The sequence below is a fragment of the Poeciliopsis prolifica genome, unplaced genomic scaffold, assembly GCF_027474105.1.
Source record: "Poeciliopsis prolifica strain line A6 unplaced genomic scaffold, Auburn_PproV2 SCAFFOLD003, whole genome shotgun sequence".
Lineage (NCBI taxonomy): Eukaryota > Metazoa > Chordata > Actinopteri > Cyprinodontiformes > Poeciliidae > Poeciliopsis > Poeciliopsis prolifica.
The window spans coordinates 11,490,612-11,504,531 of record NW_026562378.1 but is presented as its reverse complement, the minus strand read 5'-3'; the positions used below and the strand labels follow the sequence as shown (position 1 = coordinate 11,504,531).

At 38.0% G+C, this 13,920-nt stretch overlaps 1 protein-coding gene across 3 annotated transcripts in view; it reads left to right on the top strand.

Moving 5' to 3' along the window:
- The first annotated feature begins 569 nt into the window (after nucleotides 1-569).
- The window catches only part of scn8ab (sodium channel, voltage gated, type VIII, alpha subunit b), a 49,683-nt gene continuing 36,332 nt past the window's right edge, over nucleotides 570-13,920 (top strand). For all 3 annotated transcript variants that reach the window (XM_055026711.1, XM_055026705.1, XM_055026708.1), the window contains exons 1-2: nucleotides 570-686; nucleotides 4,776-5,113. In XM_055026711.1, the coding sequence (XP_054882686.1) occupies nucleotides 4,832-5,113 (282 nt within the window). In that variant the 5' untranslated portion in view covers nucleotides 570-686; nucleotides 4,776-4,831. The remainder of the gene's footprint in view (nucleotides 687-4,775; nucleotides 5,114-13,920) is intronic.

Below are 13,920 nucleotides of genomic sequence, written 5' to 3'. Positions count from 1 at the left end.
ACATCATTAGTATGTAATAATGGAAACCATAAAATACATTATTTAATATCTAAAACATTTTGGTATCCAAAAGACACAGACAGAGCCCAACATGAATGGTACATAGACTGCACTTCTGCTACTAATAAAAATTATATATTCTAACCACTTATTATTATTTTGTAGATGGCTGCCTGCAAAAACATTTTTGCATTTTTTTTAGCAGATTTTAATTGAAGCAATGATGACATTGATAATCTTGATGCATATAATGACAATTATCATGACATATTTTCCCTTTTATATCGTCAAAGTTCAGATGAAGGCAAATGCAGCTGGCATTTTTTTTATAACAAACTTATACAATCAATATTTATGTTATAAAAACACGAAAGTATTTGACACCAAGCATAAAACTAAAGAAAGATTGCAGATAAAGTTGCCGAGCACAATATTTGTGCGTGTCGTTTTAAATGAACGTCTTTTTGTGCTTACGACGCTGCGGTCTCTTGCTCGTTATTGGGAGTGAAGGCATTTACCGACACTCCCTAACAATTTGCTGAGAGTCATCAATTATGCAGGGCAGCGGCACGCACTGGGAAGGAAGATAGCAGCACCAATATGGCGACAGCCGCAGTTACTCCCGACTCTTTCCCACATCTGCAGTTCCGTGCCAGCTGTCAGGATATCTGTTAATGCGAGGAAAAGTAAGTGAACAACGCGTCGTCGTCTTTGTCCGGCATGTTTGGCCGCGGGATGGAGCGCAGCCGTACTTTTCGTCGACTGACTGCATCCCAGTGCCGCAGAGCGGGTCCCTCTCTCAGCATCTTTCCCGCTGTAAGCGGCTGTGGAGGGGCTCTCTGCCAGTACATGAGCAAATGTGCATGCGATTGCTTTCAGCCAGAAGTGGGAAATGTGTGTGTCTTTTAAACGGGAAGATATGATGCGGCGCGTTTGGTAGCGAGGCTTTCGTTTATTTATTTTATTTTATTTTTTAACATATGTTGGGGAGTTGGCCTGCAGCTGGATGGGGTGACATTTCAGTGTCAGAATGTGAAACATGATGTGAAAGTGTAAACTTCTCTGAGAGGAAAACAGATGCCCGGTTGTCTACAGGAACAATGCAACGCTCGCACCTGAACTGTAACTGCATGTTTTTGTAATATTATTTTGTATCGGTAATAGTTTTATGCCCCCCCCCGCCCCCTCCCTTACGCTTGCAGTCTCTCCGGAGACTATATTGCGTGAGGGGGTAGAAGGTGCGTCTATAGTTTGGCAGTCCTCTGAAGGGACCGCGGCAGCTTCTTTCTCCTTTTATTCAGGCTTCCCATTAAAACGCAACACTCACATTGTTTCATCCACTCTTAAACATGATCACACTTCTGTCGTACCCGGCCTGACAGGGCGCGGTTTACTTACACCCCCAACCCCTCCACCCCCTCCTTTTTGTGATTAATGCTCTTTTAAAATAAACATGCCTTTGTGATATTGCGTTGCAGTGAGTTCATATGTGCTGCCGGGTTACTGCAGGTTTGAGTTGTCAGCATCCAGATTGTAGATTCCACTGACCTACTAGTTAGAACCTATAGCAGCACACTGCAGCATTTCAGGCTTTGGCCCTATAGAACAACGACGCACCCCGGAATAAAACACTTTAGTGAGGACTGCAGGCTACAGAGAGCTCTCAGGCTGGGAAGGGATGGCACCGTGGTTGTGATGTGACATTGTGAAAGAAAGCAGCCGGTCATCATTTGAAACCGAACGAACTTATCAAGGGAAAAGGAGAGAGTGAGTTTTGTTTTCTTTCTTCTCAATCTACTTTGTCTTTTGAAAGAAATCCAATCAATTTGTTATGACACCACCATGTTCTTCAAGTACATAGTGCAACCTAAAACTGATTCATCCCACTTGTCAGGATTATGGCATTATTCCATTTAGCACCTAAAAAATATATGAATTGTATACTTTAATATGAAGGAAGTAGATATCCTTTCTGGTTTATGCAGGGCCGAACTGAAGTGAAATCAAACTTTGCAGCAGTCCCTCCTCCTGCACTCTAACCCAAATCCAGCCTCAGGACTTTTCTGATGATTATACAAATATTAAATAACAAAACGAGTCAATGAAAATTGCACCCAGGCAGGAAGCAACACACACATCAAGGTTTTGAGACAATGCATCCCCAGTTTTTAATCTGCAATGACTCACTTTTGTTTCACATAGAAAGAGAACCAACACATTTCTACCTTGACTAGTATTCTTTTATGCTCTTTCCCTATTGAACGTAGTTAAATGTATTATTCAGGTTGTCTTGCCAAAAACATGGGCACAGTTTAATTGACAACATTGAACTGTTGTTGTCAACAGTTTAATGGCATTAAACTCTTAGAAAACAGTCAAAATGCAGAAATTCAAAAGTCCTCAATTGCTCTGCGTTCCTTCACAGAGCAAATAATCTCGTTTTTCTGCTGTAACTTTGATGTTGTGCTGTAGATGTTTTTGATTTCTGAACAGGGTTGTTGTTGACAATGACAGTTTGTTCTCAATCAACTTAGCTGGTCAAATAAAGGTAAAAAGAAATACAATAATACCCTCTGATATCAGGAAAGCTTTTTAAAACTACTATGGAAATAAAAAAAGATGACTAAATAAAGGTTGAATTTTTTTTATCACCTTGCCAGTTCACAGTAAAACGGATGCTGCACACAAATACAGAAGTAGAAAAAGTATGTAAATAAACAATATAAAAAGGGAGGTAAGTCGTGCTGCAGTGGTTGGTGGGTTTGACTGGAAGTGGGCCTCCAAATGAAATTCTGCTCAGGGCCTCGGACAACCTTGGGACGACTCTGGATTTGAGACACAAACCTGCCATGCTGCTCCGTAGTTACTAATGTGGATGTGATCTATCGCAGAACAGGCAGCGTTAATACACCGCAGGTAAAGGAAACTCAAGTTCAAGAGGAACGCGTTTGACTCAGATGGACGTCCTGTTTTGATTTGACCACCTGGCTTGGACCTCTGTTATGTCCAGCGAGCTCAAACCCCATCAGATGATTGCCCGAGTGCCCAGAGGAGAGTAAAGGGAGCTGTTTCCGGATGCGTGGCAGCCTGAGTCAGATGCCTCTATCGCCACAGAGGACACAGCCCCACTTTCCTTTCCACGCTGCTGAACAGGACAGTGAAACAGTTTTTCTTTTTGCTTGGAAAGCAGTAAAAGGCAGCATGGGTTTTTAAAATGTTTGTCATCATTTCTTTAACTCTGCGCAGGGTGCAATTTGCTGAAATGATATTGGTTTGGAATAGCGTTTTTCTTTTTTTTCCCATTCCTTTTCCTGGCGCTAAATGCTGTAAAAGTTGCATCAGCTCCCTATTGATTATTTAAAATTTGTTGAATGCCTGCAGTTTTTGCAGGTGTTTCTGTGCAGCTATAAGCCGAAGTCTTTAAAACTTTAAAAAACACAAAACACGGAATGCTGGTCAAGTTGTTGTGTGTCCTGTTTGGGATCACCTGGAGGGATCTTGTCATGTAAACTTTCTGAAAAGATTCTTAGAGGCTTTACCGACCGGCTATATTAACTGGACTTCTTCTCCCTTTTGTCTTTAATAAAACGGGATTATTGTCAAATGATTTCCGGCTTTTGGAGTTCTTCTAGATTCTTTTTCAAATTTGTTTTCAACCCGACTTTGCTGCTGTTTTTATATATTTTTTAAAATACATTTTATGCTTATAATTAGTAAATTAAGCAGCACAAGAACCCAAACAGACTGGTGAGTGAAATTCACGTTTGATGGTACCACAAGAGTTAAAATGCTTTTTTAGTTGCATGTTTTTTTTTCCTTTCATATTAAATTTCTTTTTCTTTAATGCTTTTCTGTATTAAAATGTTTTTCAATGTTTTAGAGCAGTCCTATTCCCTAATCTCAAACATTGCTATATAAGTAAAAGCTTATAATACTGTTTTCATAGTTACAGTTTTGCTGCTTTAGCAAAAGGTAAGATTTATATATGTTGAACACTTCCTGTAAGTTATTATTTATTCTTCTTTTGCGTTATTGTGTACAGTGTGGTTTTTAGCTCTGTCGTTTGATAGTATTAACAGATCCGGATCAGGAAAAAGGTCATTTTTATAGGACTAAAGCTGCACAAAAACATTTTTTTTCCTATTGCATCATTCAAAATAATATGCAGAATAACAAAGTAGAGGCTGTAATAGAAGCACAGTAACAGGTTTACAAATTAAGTTGATGTTTTCTTTGTTACAACTGATAATAATGTTTATTGGCAAATTATTGTCAGAATTTTAATTGTTCTGCAATAATCTTCTCGTGTGCATGAAGGCATGATGTTTCTGACCCACTTTTAATGCTCAAAGCTAGAAATTCACCGATCGGGCATTTCTGGTTTTCTGGAGTTGTCAGTTTACTCTGATTGCAGTTTTGAATAAAAAAATAAAATAAAGGAATTACAAAATTATTCCCATTTATGTATCAAAGCATTTGCCTCTACCCTTTATATATATTTTTCATCAAAAGTACATACTGAAAATTGTTGAGAGTTTTTTGTTTTGATGCATTTTATGAACGTACTAAAAAAAACGAATTTCCAGTATTTCTTCTGCTGATATCTAATCAGAGATGATCATTAAAAAAAATGGGCAGATTCTGATCGGGCAGATCAGCTCTCTACTTCAAACTTTTAGTTTTAAAAGAATCAAGTTCTGTGCCTTTTTTTATTAGTTTTTTTGGTTTTTATTTTGCTCTTTCTCCTTCTAATCACTCTGTCTCCCTCTTCCCAGAGCTGGTTGTCGGGGATGGAAAACAAATAAAAGGGAAATAGCTGCAGGATGAAAACATGGCCGCACCCCTTCTTGCACCCCCAGGACCTGACAGCTTCAAGAAGTTCACCCCGGAGTCTCTCGCTAACATCGAGAAGCGCATTCAGGAAGAGAAAAACAAGAAGCCTCCCAAGCCCAGATCGGACAGTAGTCACCGCGACACATCTGACGACAATGAGCCGAAGCCCAACAGCGACCTGGAGGCAGGCAAGAGCCTGCCCTTCATCTATGGCGATATTCCTAACGGAATGGTGGCAACGCCCCTGGAAGACTTGGATCCCTTCTATTTGAACCAGAAAGTAAGTTAATGCATGCACTGTCATAATACTAGACTTATTTTTCTTTGTACTTATGTTATTCTCCAGAACCTTTCTCTATCATGCTGCCAAATAATTATTGGATAAATGTTTTCTGCAACTTTATAGAGAATATTTCAAAGTATTTCAGGTAGAATTGACTATTTACAGCAGCCGTATGGATGTCATGCTTCACTTGCCTTTTTTTTTTTTTGCTTAAATGTTTCAGCTTACCAAACACATTTTAATATGAGACCAATGTCTTCTGAATAAATACCAAAAGCATTTTTCAAATGACAATTTTATTTCTCTATGGAGAAAAACTATTCAAAATATAAATAAATCTAAAAGCAATCACTGGCTAACCCTAATCCGATTTAAATCCAAACTTTTTAAATCAGAAGTAAGTATGAACTTTGACTAGGCCTATATTTTTTTGTTTTGAGCCACAGCTGTGGCTTCAGTGTGTGAATGACTGATTATAGCGCAAAGTGCTTTGGAGTCCTCAGACTTGATAAACCGCTTGGGAAATTCAGGCCAGTTATCATTTGCCCTGAAGCCTGGATTATCATCCTGCTGTACAGGCTGAGTCGACTTGGGCTTCAGGCACCGATATCAAAGTCAAGTCCTCAAGGGTTGGTGTCCTGAAGCTTTTAGGTTTGCATAATTACAAACAATTTAATCAATCAGACGCAAGACTGTGTAGAAGTTGAGTCCATGATGAGATAATTCACACATTTGACTCAAAAGTGTTGCACTTTGGGACACTGAACTGAAAACACCGTTGATTGAAGGTCATAAATTTATGTGATGACATTTTCTTTTCGGAATGTTTCTGATAAAGGTCATAATTCATGGTAACATCAATAGCAGCAAATCAGTCAGGCAGCTCTGGTTTGGCACAGCATTCCCAGATCATCACACGACCACCACCATGTTCCACTGTCTCTACGATGTTCTCTTAAAACACGGCTGCACATTATCAGGAAACCTGCAATATGGAATAATGTAAATTTTTTGAAGCAAGCATGATTGTGATATACTAAGAAATAAGCAAATATCATTAATGTCTTTCTGCTGTGGGTTTATATTGAACACTGCTCTCAGATAAAGAACATGTTGTCCAGCTGCAGGAACAAAAATATATTATTTCCACCTTAACAACTTTTGGCAATTACACAACATAGTTGTGGTTTCTTAATATCTTGACCACACTAGCATTTATTTACGTTCTTAAACTTTAATGATGTACTAAAGAACAAGTGTTAATTTATATTGTACAGGCATGGAGAGTCTGAGTACAGGGTATTTAAATGGTTAAGTAACATTTATTGCCTTTCAAGTCTTTCATTTTGATAAACATAGTGCAGACAGTGCAATGCAATAATTGTGTAGCCCTTTTTTTTACAATGGATGTAATGGGACATGCACTACAATGAAGTCCCACTTTTATCTTCTGAGAATGTTCTGCTGGATAATCAAAGTTTTTTTAAGTACATGAGAGACGGTTTTTTGTTTTTTATTTTGGTCAGCAATGGTTTTCATGTTGAACTGTACTGTGAATGTCCTTTTTGCTCAGTCTCTTTCCTATTATTTCATCAGGAAAACATCTTAACTGCAGGTACTGAGGTCTGCCTTGCTTTGCAGCATATTCTGGATTATTTTGTGACCTCCTGAATGAGTTGTTGATGCTCTCTTGGAGTTATTTTGTGAAGCGTCCACTGTTTTGGGAATAATGGCTCTTAACATGGTTTTTAAACCCTTATAGACATATAGACTCCACACAACTTTCTGAAGGATTTTAATGGACTTGTTTCTCACCTATTTAAATCAACAACTTACCATTTTTATGTGTTTGTTGAGATTAATTGCTAAAAGGTGCTAAAATAGCAAAATATAAAGATAGAATAAATCTTTGAGGTAAAACATACTTTTAACTCCACCACACATTCTCTGTCGTCGTAGGAGGCAGTGCTCATTCTCTGCATTTTTCTCACCAAGATTGTAAAAAGGCTTCTTCTTTACAAATGTAGCTTTTCTTTATAGATGGGCAAGTTGAGACATTTTCCTGGAAACTGCAGGTTTCTTTTGCAAAGCAATTCTGGTCTTATGTTTTGTCCAGTTGTGTTGATTCACTGCTCCTGTTGATGTCTGGGAAAGACGATGAAACTGCAGAAGGCAAGGACAGATTTGCCTTTGACCTTCTATAAAATCAGTCCTAATGATTAACAGTTTTTGTCAGGATAAGACACTTTGAGATGGTAAGTGCTTTGTCGACTTGTCAGGAGAGGTAAAAGTGCTGAAATTAGTGCATTCAAGGGAAACCTTTGTTACAGTCACACTTCATTTCTAATCTGGCCTAATTTCTTTTCACGTTTGCATATATACGTACAGCTGCGCTGTCATTTTCTGCAGATTTTAATTCTGGCACTGCAGCATCAGCGCTATTTCTGAACATAGTGTGATTTTTCACAGGGCGCATAAACAAAAACAGAATGACAATCAGGTTTTGAATTAGCCTGATGTGGAAAAGTTGGCTCAAACCCCTTTGGCTCATTGCCAAATTTGTTATCTTTTATTTATCAGAGACGTGTCTGAGCTCTGTCCTTCCTGCAGCTCTGCACCAGTGGAAGCGAGCGAGAGAAGTTAGAGTAGAAGATGGAGGGCAGGACAGGAAGTGGAGAGAAAAGTGCAGGGGCATGCAGCTGTGTGGACTCTCCTGTCTCCTGTGTTAGGGCAGTGATAATGTATAAGACAATCTTTGGGCTCTATAGAAGCAGGATGGCCAGTCAGCAAGACTAGCAATCTCACAGTGCAGCACTCCCTCCCAAGGTAGATGGAACCATCAATGGCATGTGCCTCTTGTGATCTATTGATCCACAGTCCCAGGTCGGTGGTTAGCACAGGAAGGGTTACATTATGGCCTTTAATATCCCTCCAAACCTTTCCTGATACTCTGCGCATTCTTCCTTAGCTTTCATTTCTCTGCTCTGCAAAGTTACAAAGAGTCGGGACACCGTCTCTTTGTTGTGATGCTGTTTGTTTGCAAACTGTTAAGCGTGGTGAGAAACTGGTGCATTAAAATAAGCATTAAAACAACAATAACAGTGTTGTGGAAGACACTGCTTCATACTGTCTCTGCGTTTCTGTTCTAACAAATATACTTGACGTCAGCCAACTATGAATGCATTTTTATAGATTTATAGATTTAATGTTCCTTTCACAAATCCAAGACTTATTCTCTCTTATAGTTGTCATTTCATGTAATTGTGTTTATATGGAAAACACCATCCACAATATGTCAAATTGCACAATTTCAATATGTGTAATGTCAAAGCCTGATTGGATATAATATTTGATAAGTTTTATCTTACATCCAAACCCTGAATGCCAGCTGGGGAAATAAGAATTTAACTCAATAAACATATTTGTAACAAGGTCGTTAACATGACACCAGCAGCAGATGTGAGTAGCAATCTAAATAATTCACATAAATTCAGAAATCAAAAAACATCAGGCCATAGTTTACGTTACGTGAAAAAAATGAAATGCCATAATAAATATGTGTCAAATTACTGGAAGTATTTGTTTGTCAACAAACAAATAAAGTTTCTTGTATAGAGAAACTATATTTGTTTCAGTTACATTCAAGTCCAGTGATTAACAAGGTCGTACTAGTGACATTCGTTTCTTCCCCTTAAACAGTTTAGAGTTTTCTTGGTAACGTGCTTGGTGGAGTTTTCTAGTTAGAATATCTTTATTTCATATTCAGGTATTTATCAATAATACCCTGGAATATTTCCTCATGCATTCCACTTGTATAAAACTCTGAAAAATACCTCCCAACTACAAAACAACCCCTAGCTTGGGAGGTTATTTGCATGCCACTTCTCCAGATGGTTGTACTTATTGTTATCAACTGTACCTGCCAACTCCAGGTCTTTTGCTGAATGGTCCTTGGCTCTTTACTCTTCTTTTGACTACTTAGTCCGACATCTTGTGGGGATCACTTGGGTAATGCAGGTTTATGGTGAATATTAGAATATGGTCTCTGCTCATTTAGATGTTTAGAAACAGACCTGTCACATCCCAAAAATGATCGCTTTGCTTGTTACCATCATGAGACGCTTCTTTTGAATTACCTTGGGAATAGAAAACCTTTTTACAGAACACTAATAAAGGAGGTTCCTCATCTTTACTCATCTAAGCCTTGGTAAGTAATTGTTTTTTCATGTGTTCAGTGCTTATTCGCTGTTTTCTTCCAATTTATTACACAAAACATAGCTATTAAACATATTTGTTTTGATTTCTTTGTCATTTGAAGGAACTGCCTACCAAAATATGACATGTATTTCAGGTCAATTGGCCAGTTTCAATGTATTTCTAATGGGAAATATGTGAAAGGCTGTGTGGACTCCCACCCACACCTTGTTAACATTTTGGCTACCAGGATCCTAAAACTAAGGGAGTGATGGGAACGTTTAGCTGTGTGCAAAGAAAGAGATGAGGGTTAATGAAATTGTCTCTAATATTTAATTCTTCAGTAATATTGTAATTACACATTTTGCTAGTGTAATTTAGCAGAACTTACTATATTGAAGTATGTGATAGATTGTGTCTTTTGCACAAATAATTGTCAAAAATAATTTCTCCCCTCCTTTTTTTTTACAGTAAAATCTCATGAACAATTTGATCAATGTCCTGCTTGTAAAGACAAACAGCGGGACATTTAAGTCAAAGACCACTTCTGAACAGATTTTAATCATTTCTTTCTATTTACCATCTTATGTAAACCACTGTTGACATTTAATTAATAAGTTCGTAACATTTATAAATCTTGAAGTGCACTCTCTCTAAGATGATGCAACAAGGGAAAACTCTTAAGCTGCTCTTCAAAATGGGAAAGAGGATCAGGCATGCCTTAAATGTCTCTGTCTTTACAAGTCAAGAAATGGCGTCAATAAATTTCTGACGCTATTAAATGTTTTAAGAGGACGACCACGGCTGGACGGAGATCCAGGTTTAGCTCACCGCTATGCACAAGGAGGAGGACTGAAAGGGAAAGAAAAATATCTCCAAAGCTCGCTTTCAGAGAGCTGCTACCATGTAAAGCCTCCATAACCATCTGTTTAAGGCTTTTATGCACAGCTTAACCAGGACTGCTCGTAGTTGCAGATGGGCCTGTTTTACTACATCAGTGGCTTTTCTGTGGATGCAGAGTCTTCATCGCCCACCATGTTTATATAATGTGAAGTAGCACTATGTCTAATCCACAGATATTTGACCTTTATTTCCTCTGTGAGGAAGTCTTTCTGAGTATGTAACAAGTTAGGGTCCACTGCTCCCCCCTGTCTCTGCCCTCACCTTACAAGGCTGTCTGTCTCCTCTACTTGACCGACGCTCATCCAATCGCTCCACATTGCTCTGTATGTCAATGAGTGGAAGTGTGTGTGTTTGTGTGTTAGTGTTGCTGCAGGAAACCTGATCACAGCACTCATGTATAAAAGAGAGGAAGAGGAGGCAGTGGTGAGGAAGAGAAATGCAGAGTTGCAGTTCTTATTTTCCCCTGCGATGGGGAGAATACTGCCTGAGCTTTCCGAATGTGTGATGTGACGAGGCAATGTTAAAGGAAAGAAGAGCAGGACGTGATGGATGGAGGACATGTACACGTGTGGCCCTGTATGCTGCCTGTATGCGTAGCAATACTAAACCCCAGGGTTTTTTTTTTACCCCTCCAAAGCCTAGTTTTTCACTGCCGCTGTGATGGTTGTATCAGCAGTGTGCAGCAGAGCAGTAATTCCTGCACGGGTTTGTGCTCGGCAGCAGCTGCTAGAGGGCGCGCAAGGTGAGCTCGTGGCAGCAGCAACCAAGACTTGCTGCACACAGCATTACATTATGTTCCTCCTGCTCTCTCTTGGAGTCCACCACCGTTCATTATTATGCTTTTTCCCCTCGCCTCTCCTCTCTGCCGCCTCGTTCTTTCTATCGGGGCGTAGTAAATTAGACCGAGGGCCGGGCTTTAGTGCTCCGTCTGAGTCCTCAGTCTCTGATGACACAGCATCCTCCTGTACTTGGCTGAGTGAGAAAGTGGATGGGGGCGGGAGGAGCGGGGTGGTTGAGTGCTGTCACTGCGATACAGGCTGGAGAAAAAAAGAAAGTTGGAAAAAGCCAGAATTTTATTTTCTTGTTGTGTTTTTTTTCTTTTCATAATTATTTTTGCAGTTGTTTTTTTTTTTTTTTTGCAGGCTTTGTGTTTATTTGTAGTTTATTAATTCATTCGTTTCCAGTATTTTAGTTGTTATTGTGACATTACCTGCAGCTGTTTTGGTTAGTTATGAAAATCTTACGAAACAATCTGCAGTGCTTTATGTTATTGTTAGTAGCAATGGTGGTTCTTGAATGAGTGCTAACCTGGGAAATCTGTACCTGACACACATATTTTTTTAAATAAAGGTTTCACAATTGATTCTAAGTAATTTTTGCTAGTTTGTGACAAATGTATATCAATTAAGCCAGGTTTCATCTGTATTTATAGTTTCACTATAAAATTATCTTGACATTGAAAAAGCATCATAGTATTGTTTTGCTTTTACAAATAAAATAAAGGTCCCGTGAATATCAACTACCGGTATGTTTTCAAGTACCCTGAATAATATAATTCGAGGTCTGGCCAATTTTTTTTTGTATTTTGGAGTTGGAGATGAACAAAATCCAGATTTCTCTGATGAAACAGGAGAATCTGTTTAATCAGATTCTTTACTTTTTACTTTAACAAAACAGGGGGAACCCAGTCCAAATTCACTGGAAATACTGCAAACAGACATAAAGTAATGACAAAAACTTTAAATCTGTAATCTCATACATTTATATTATAACAAGTAGTGCATATTTTATCTTAAAACATCAATTCAGATCTTTGCTAACTAAAGCAGGTAGGCTGTTTAAATTAGATTTACTCACCTTACTGCTCACATGAGGGACATAAAGGCTTAGACACAGAAAACAGAGCTGTAATTTCAAACAGCAACAATGACAACAACAATAACCATCATAAAAATTAAAAATGAACTTTCTTTAGTTAGAACTGTTAATAAACATGAGCTACAAAATGCTTTACAAGATAAAAACAAATAAACATTGGAAAAGAAAAAAGTAAAAATAAGATAACTCAAAAATTAACTTTTAAAGAATTTATAGGGATAGAAATTAAAGATTGTTTCATTTCTATCCTTATCAGATGCAAAATGCAACCTCATCAGGTCTCGGTATGAATATGATTTTTTATTTACAACAAATACAGCAGGTTAAAATGCAAGTTGGAGGGAGTTTTCCCTTCATGTGATCTTGCTTGTGTCTCTTTTTAATTTAACTGAATGATTTTTTTTTAAGAAGATGTGCTCACAAATATTTGATTAATAAATCACAGAGAAACATAAACCAAAGAAGATGAACTCAGGTGTGTGTTCTGGGTTTTGCCAAAACTGCTCTTTGCATTTCCTTTCCATGACTTCCTCTCTGTGGTTTCCAAGCTTAAATCTTTGTTTTTGTCTTGTCTTTCTCACCTCCCCTTCCTTAGTCTCTCTGCTGCATACTTCTTCCTCCTCTCACTCCTCCTCCTTCTCTCTACATCTGCCCATTTATCCCAGGTGTGGCTTTCTCTTCTCTGCAGCTCTTTGGTTTTCTGCTCTGCATCACTCACCCCCTGAATCTCTCTCTCTCTCTGCCAGCCCGATGCCTCTTCTGGTTCTTGCTTGTACATGTTGCTTTAATTGTCTTGCATATAATATGGTGAACTATAGACTGGGGTCTTGTCCAGTGGGTTTTGTGTCTATTCATTATTAAACGTTTACTCTGTGATCAAGTTGCAAGTTGAAAAATTTGTGTCACTAACTACTTGTCACAATGCAAGTTGAAGGAAAACTTTCCCAAATAGTCTCTTAAGAAATACGTTATACTTGCAAATTGTATTTTGACTATTTCTGATATTAAACTCCAGGCTACTTGCATCTTTACAAGTCAAAACTCTGACATAAGATAGTTTATATGTTGCGTTTCCGACCAGAAACTAGTTTGAAAGGAATGTGTATCTATTGTAACTTAATGCAACATATTAGCTGCACTTTAAAGGCAAAATGCATCACTTGAAAAACTCTCCAAACCTGCAATTTTTTTTGTTGCCTGAAATAATAGTTCTGATTTTAGCAAATGCAACCTGAAAAATCTATTTGTCCACCCTAAGTGATTATCTGAGTTTCAGGAATCAATAGTACATTTATGCTGTGACACTCAGACTTGCTCAGGGATTAGATTACTGATCATTGCTGCTTATAAGGACGCATCTAGACATCTAGATTATTCTAACCACGCTCATTATGGCTACTTTTTCATGTGTGATTCTTTCATGTTCGTTTGGATCCTATGTAAACCTAGCCCTCTTTTAAGATAGTAATAGGCCCATCTAGTACTTTTCACAATTATCGATACTCTTTTGCAGATGTGTGTCAAATTCTAAATTAATGTTATGAAGCACCTCTCAGTTTAAACAATTTTCCACCCTATAATTTGGATACATTAATTCAGTTGGGAAACAACATTATATTGTAATTACTAAATATTCCTATTAAATAAATGCCTGTGTTCTTATTTGTACTTTTTAAAAATAAATGATTCTCTGTAATTCTTACATTTGTAATGTACAACTTCTTGTTCCTGTGGAATATAAATGTGACATGACACAAAGGCAAATTTCTTTTAAGCACTCATCAAAATGGGAATGAAGCAATAAAATGTTATTCACAAAAGGCAGATAT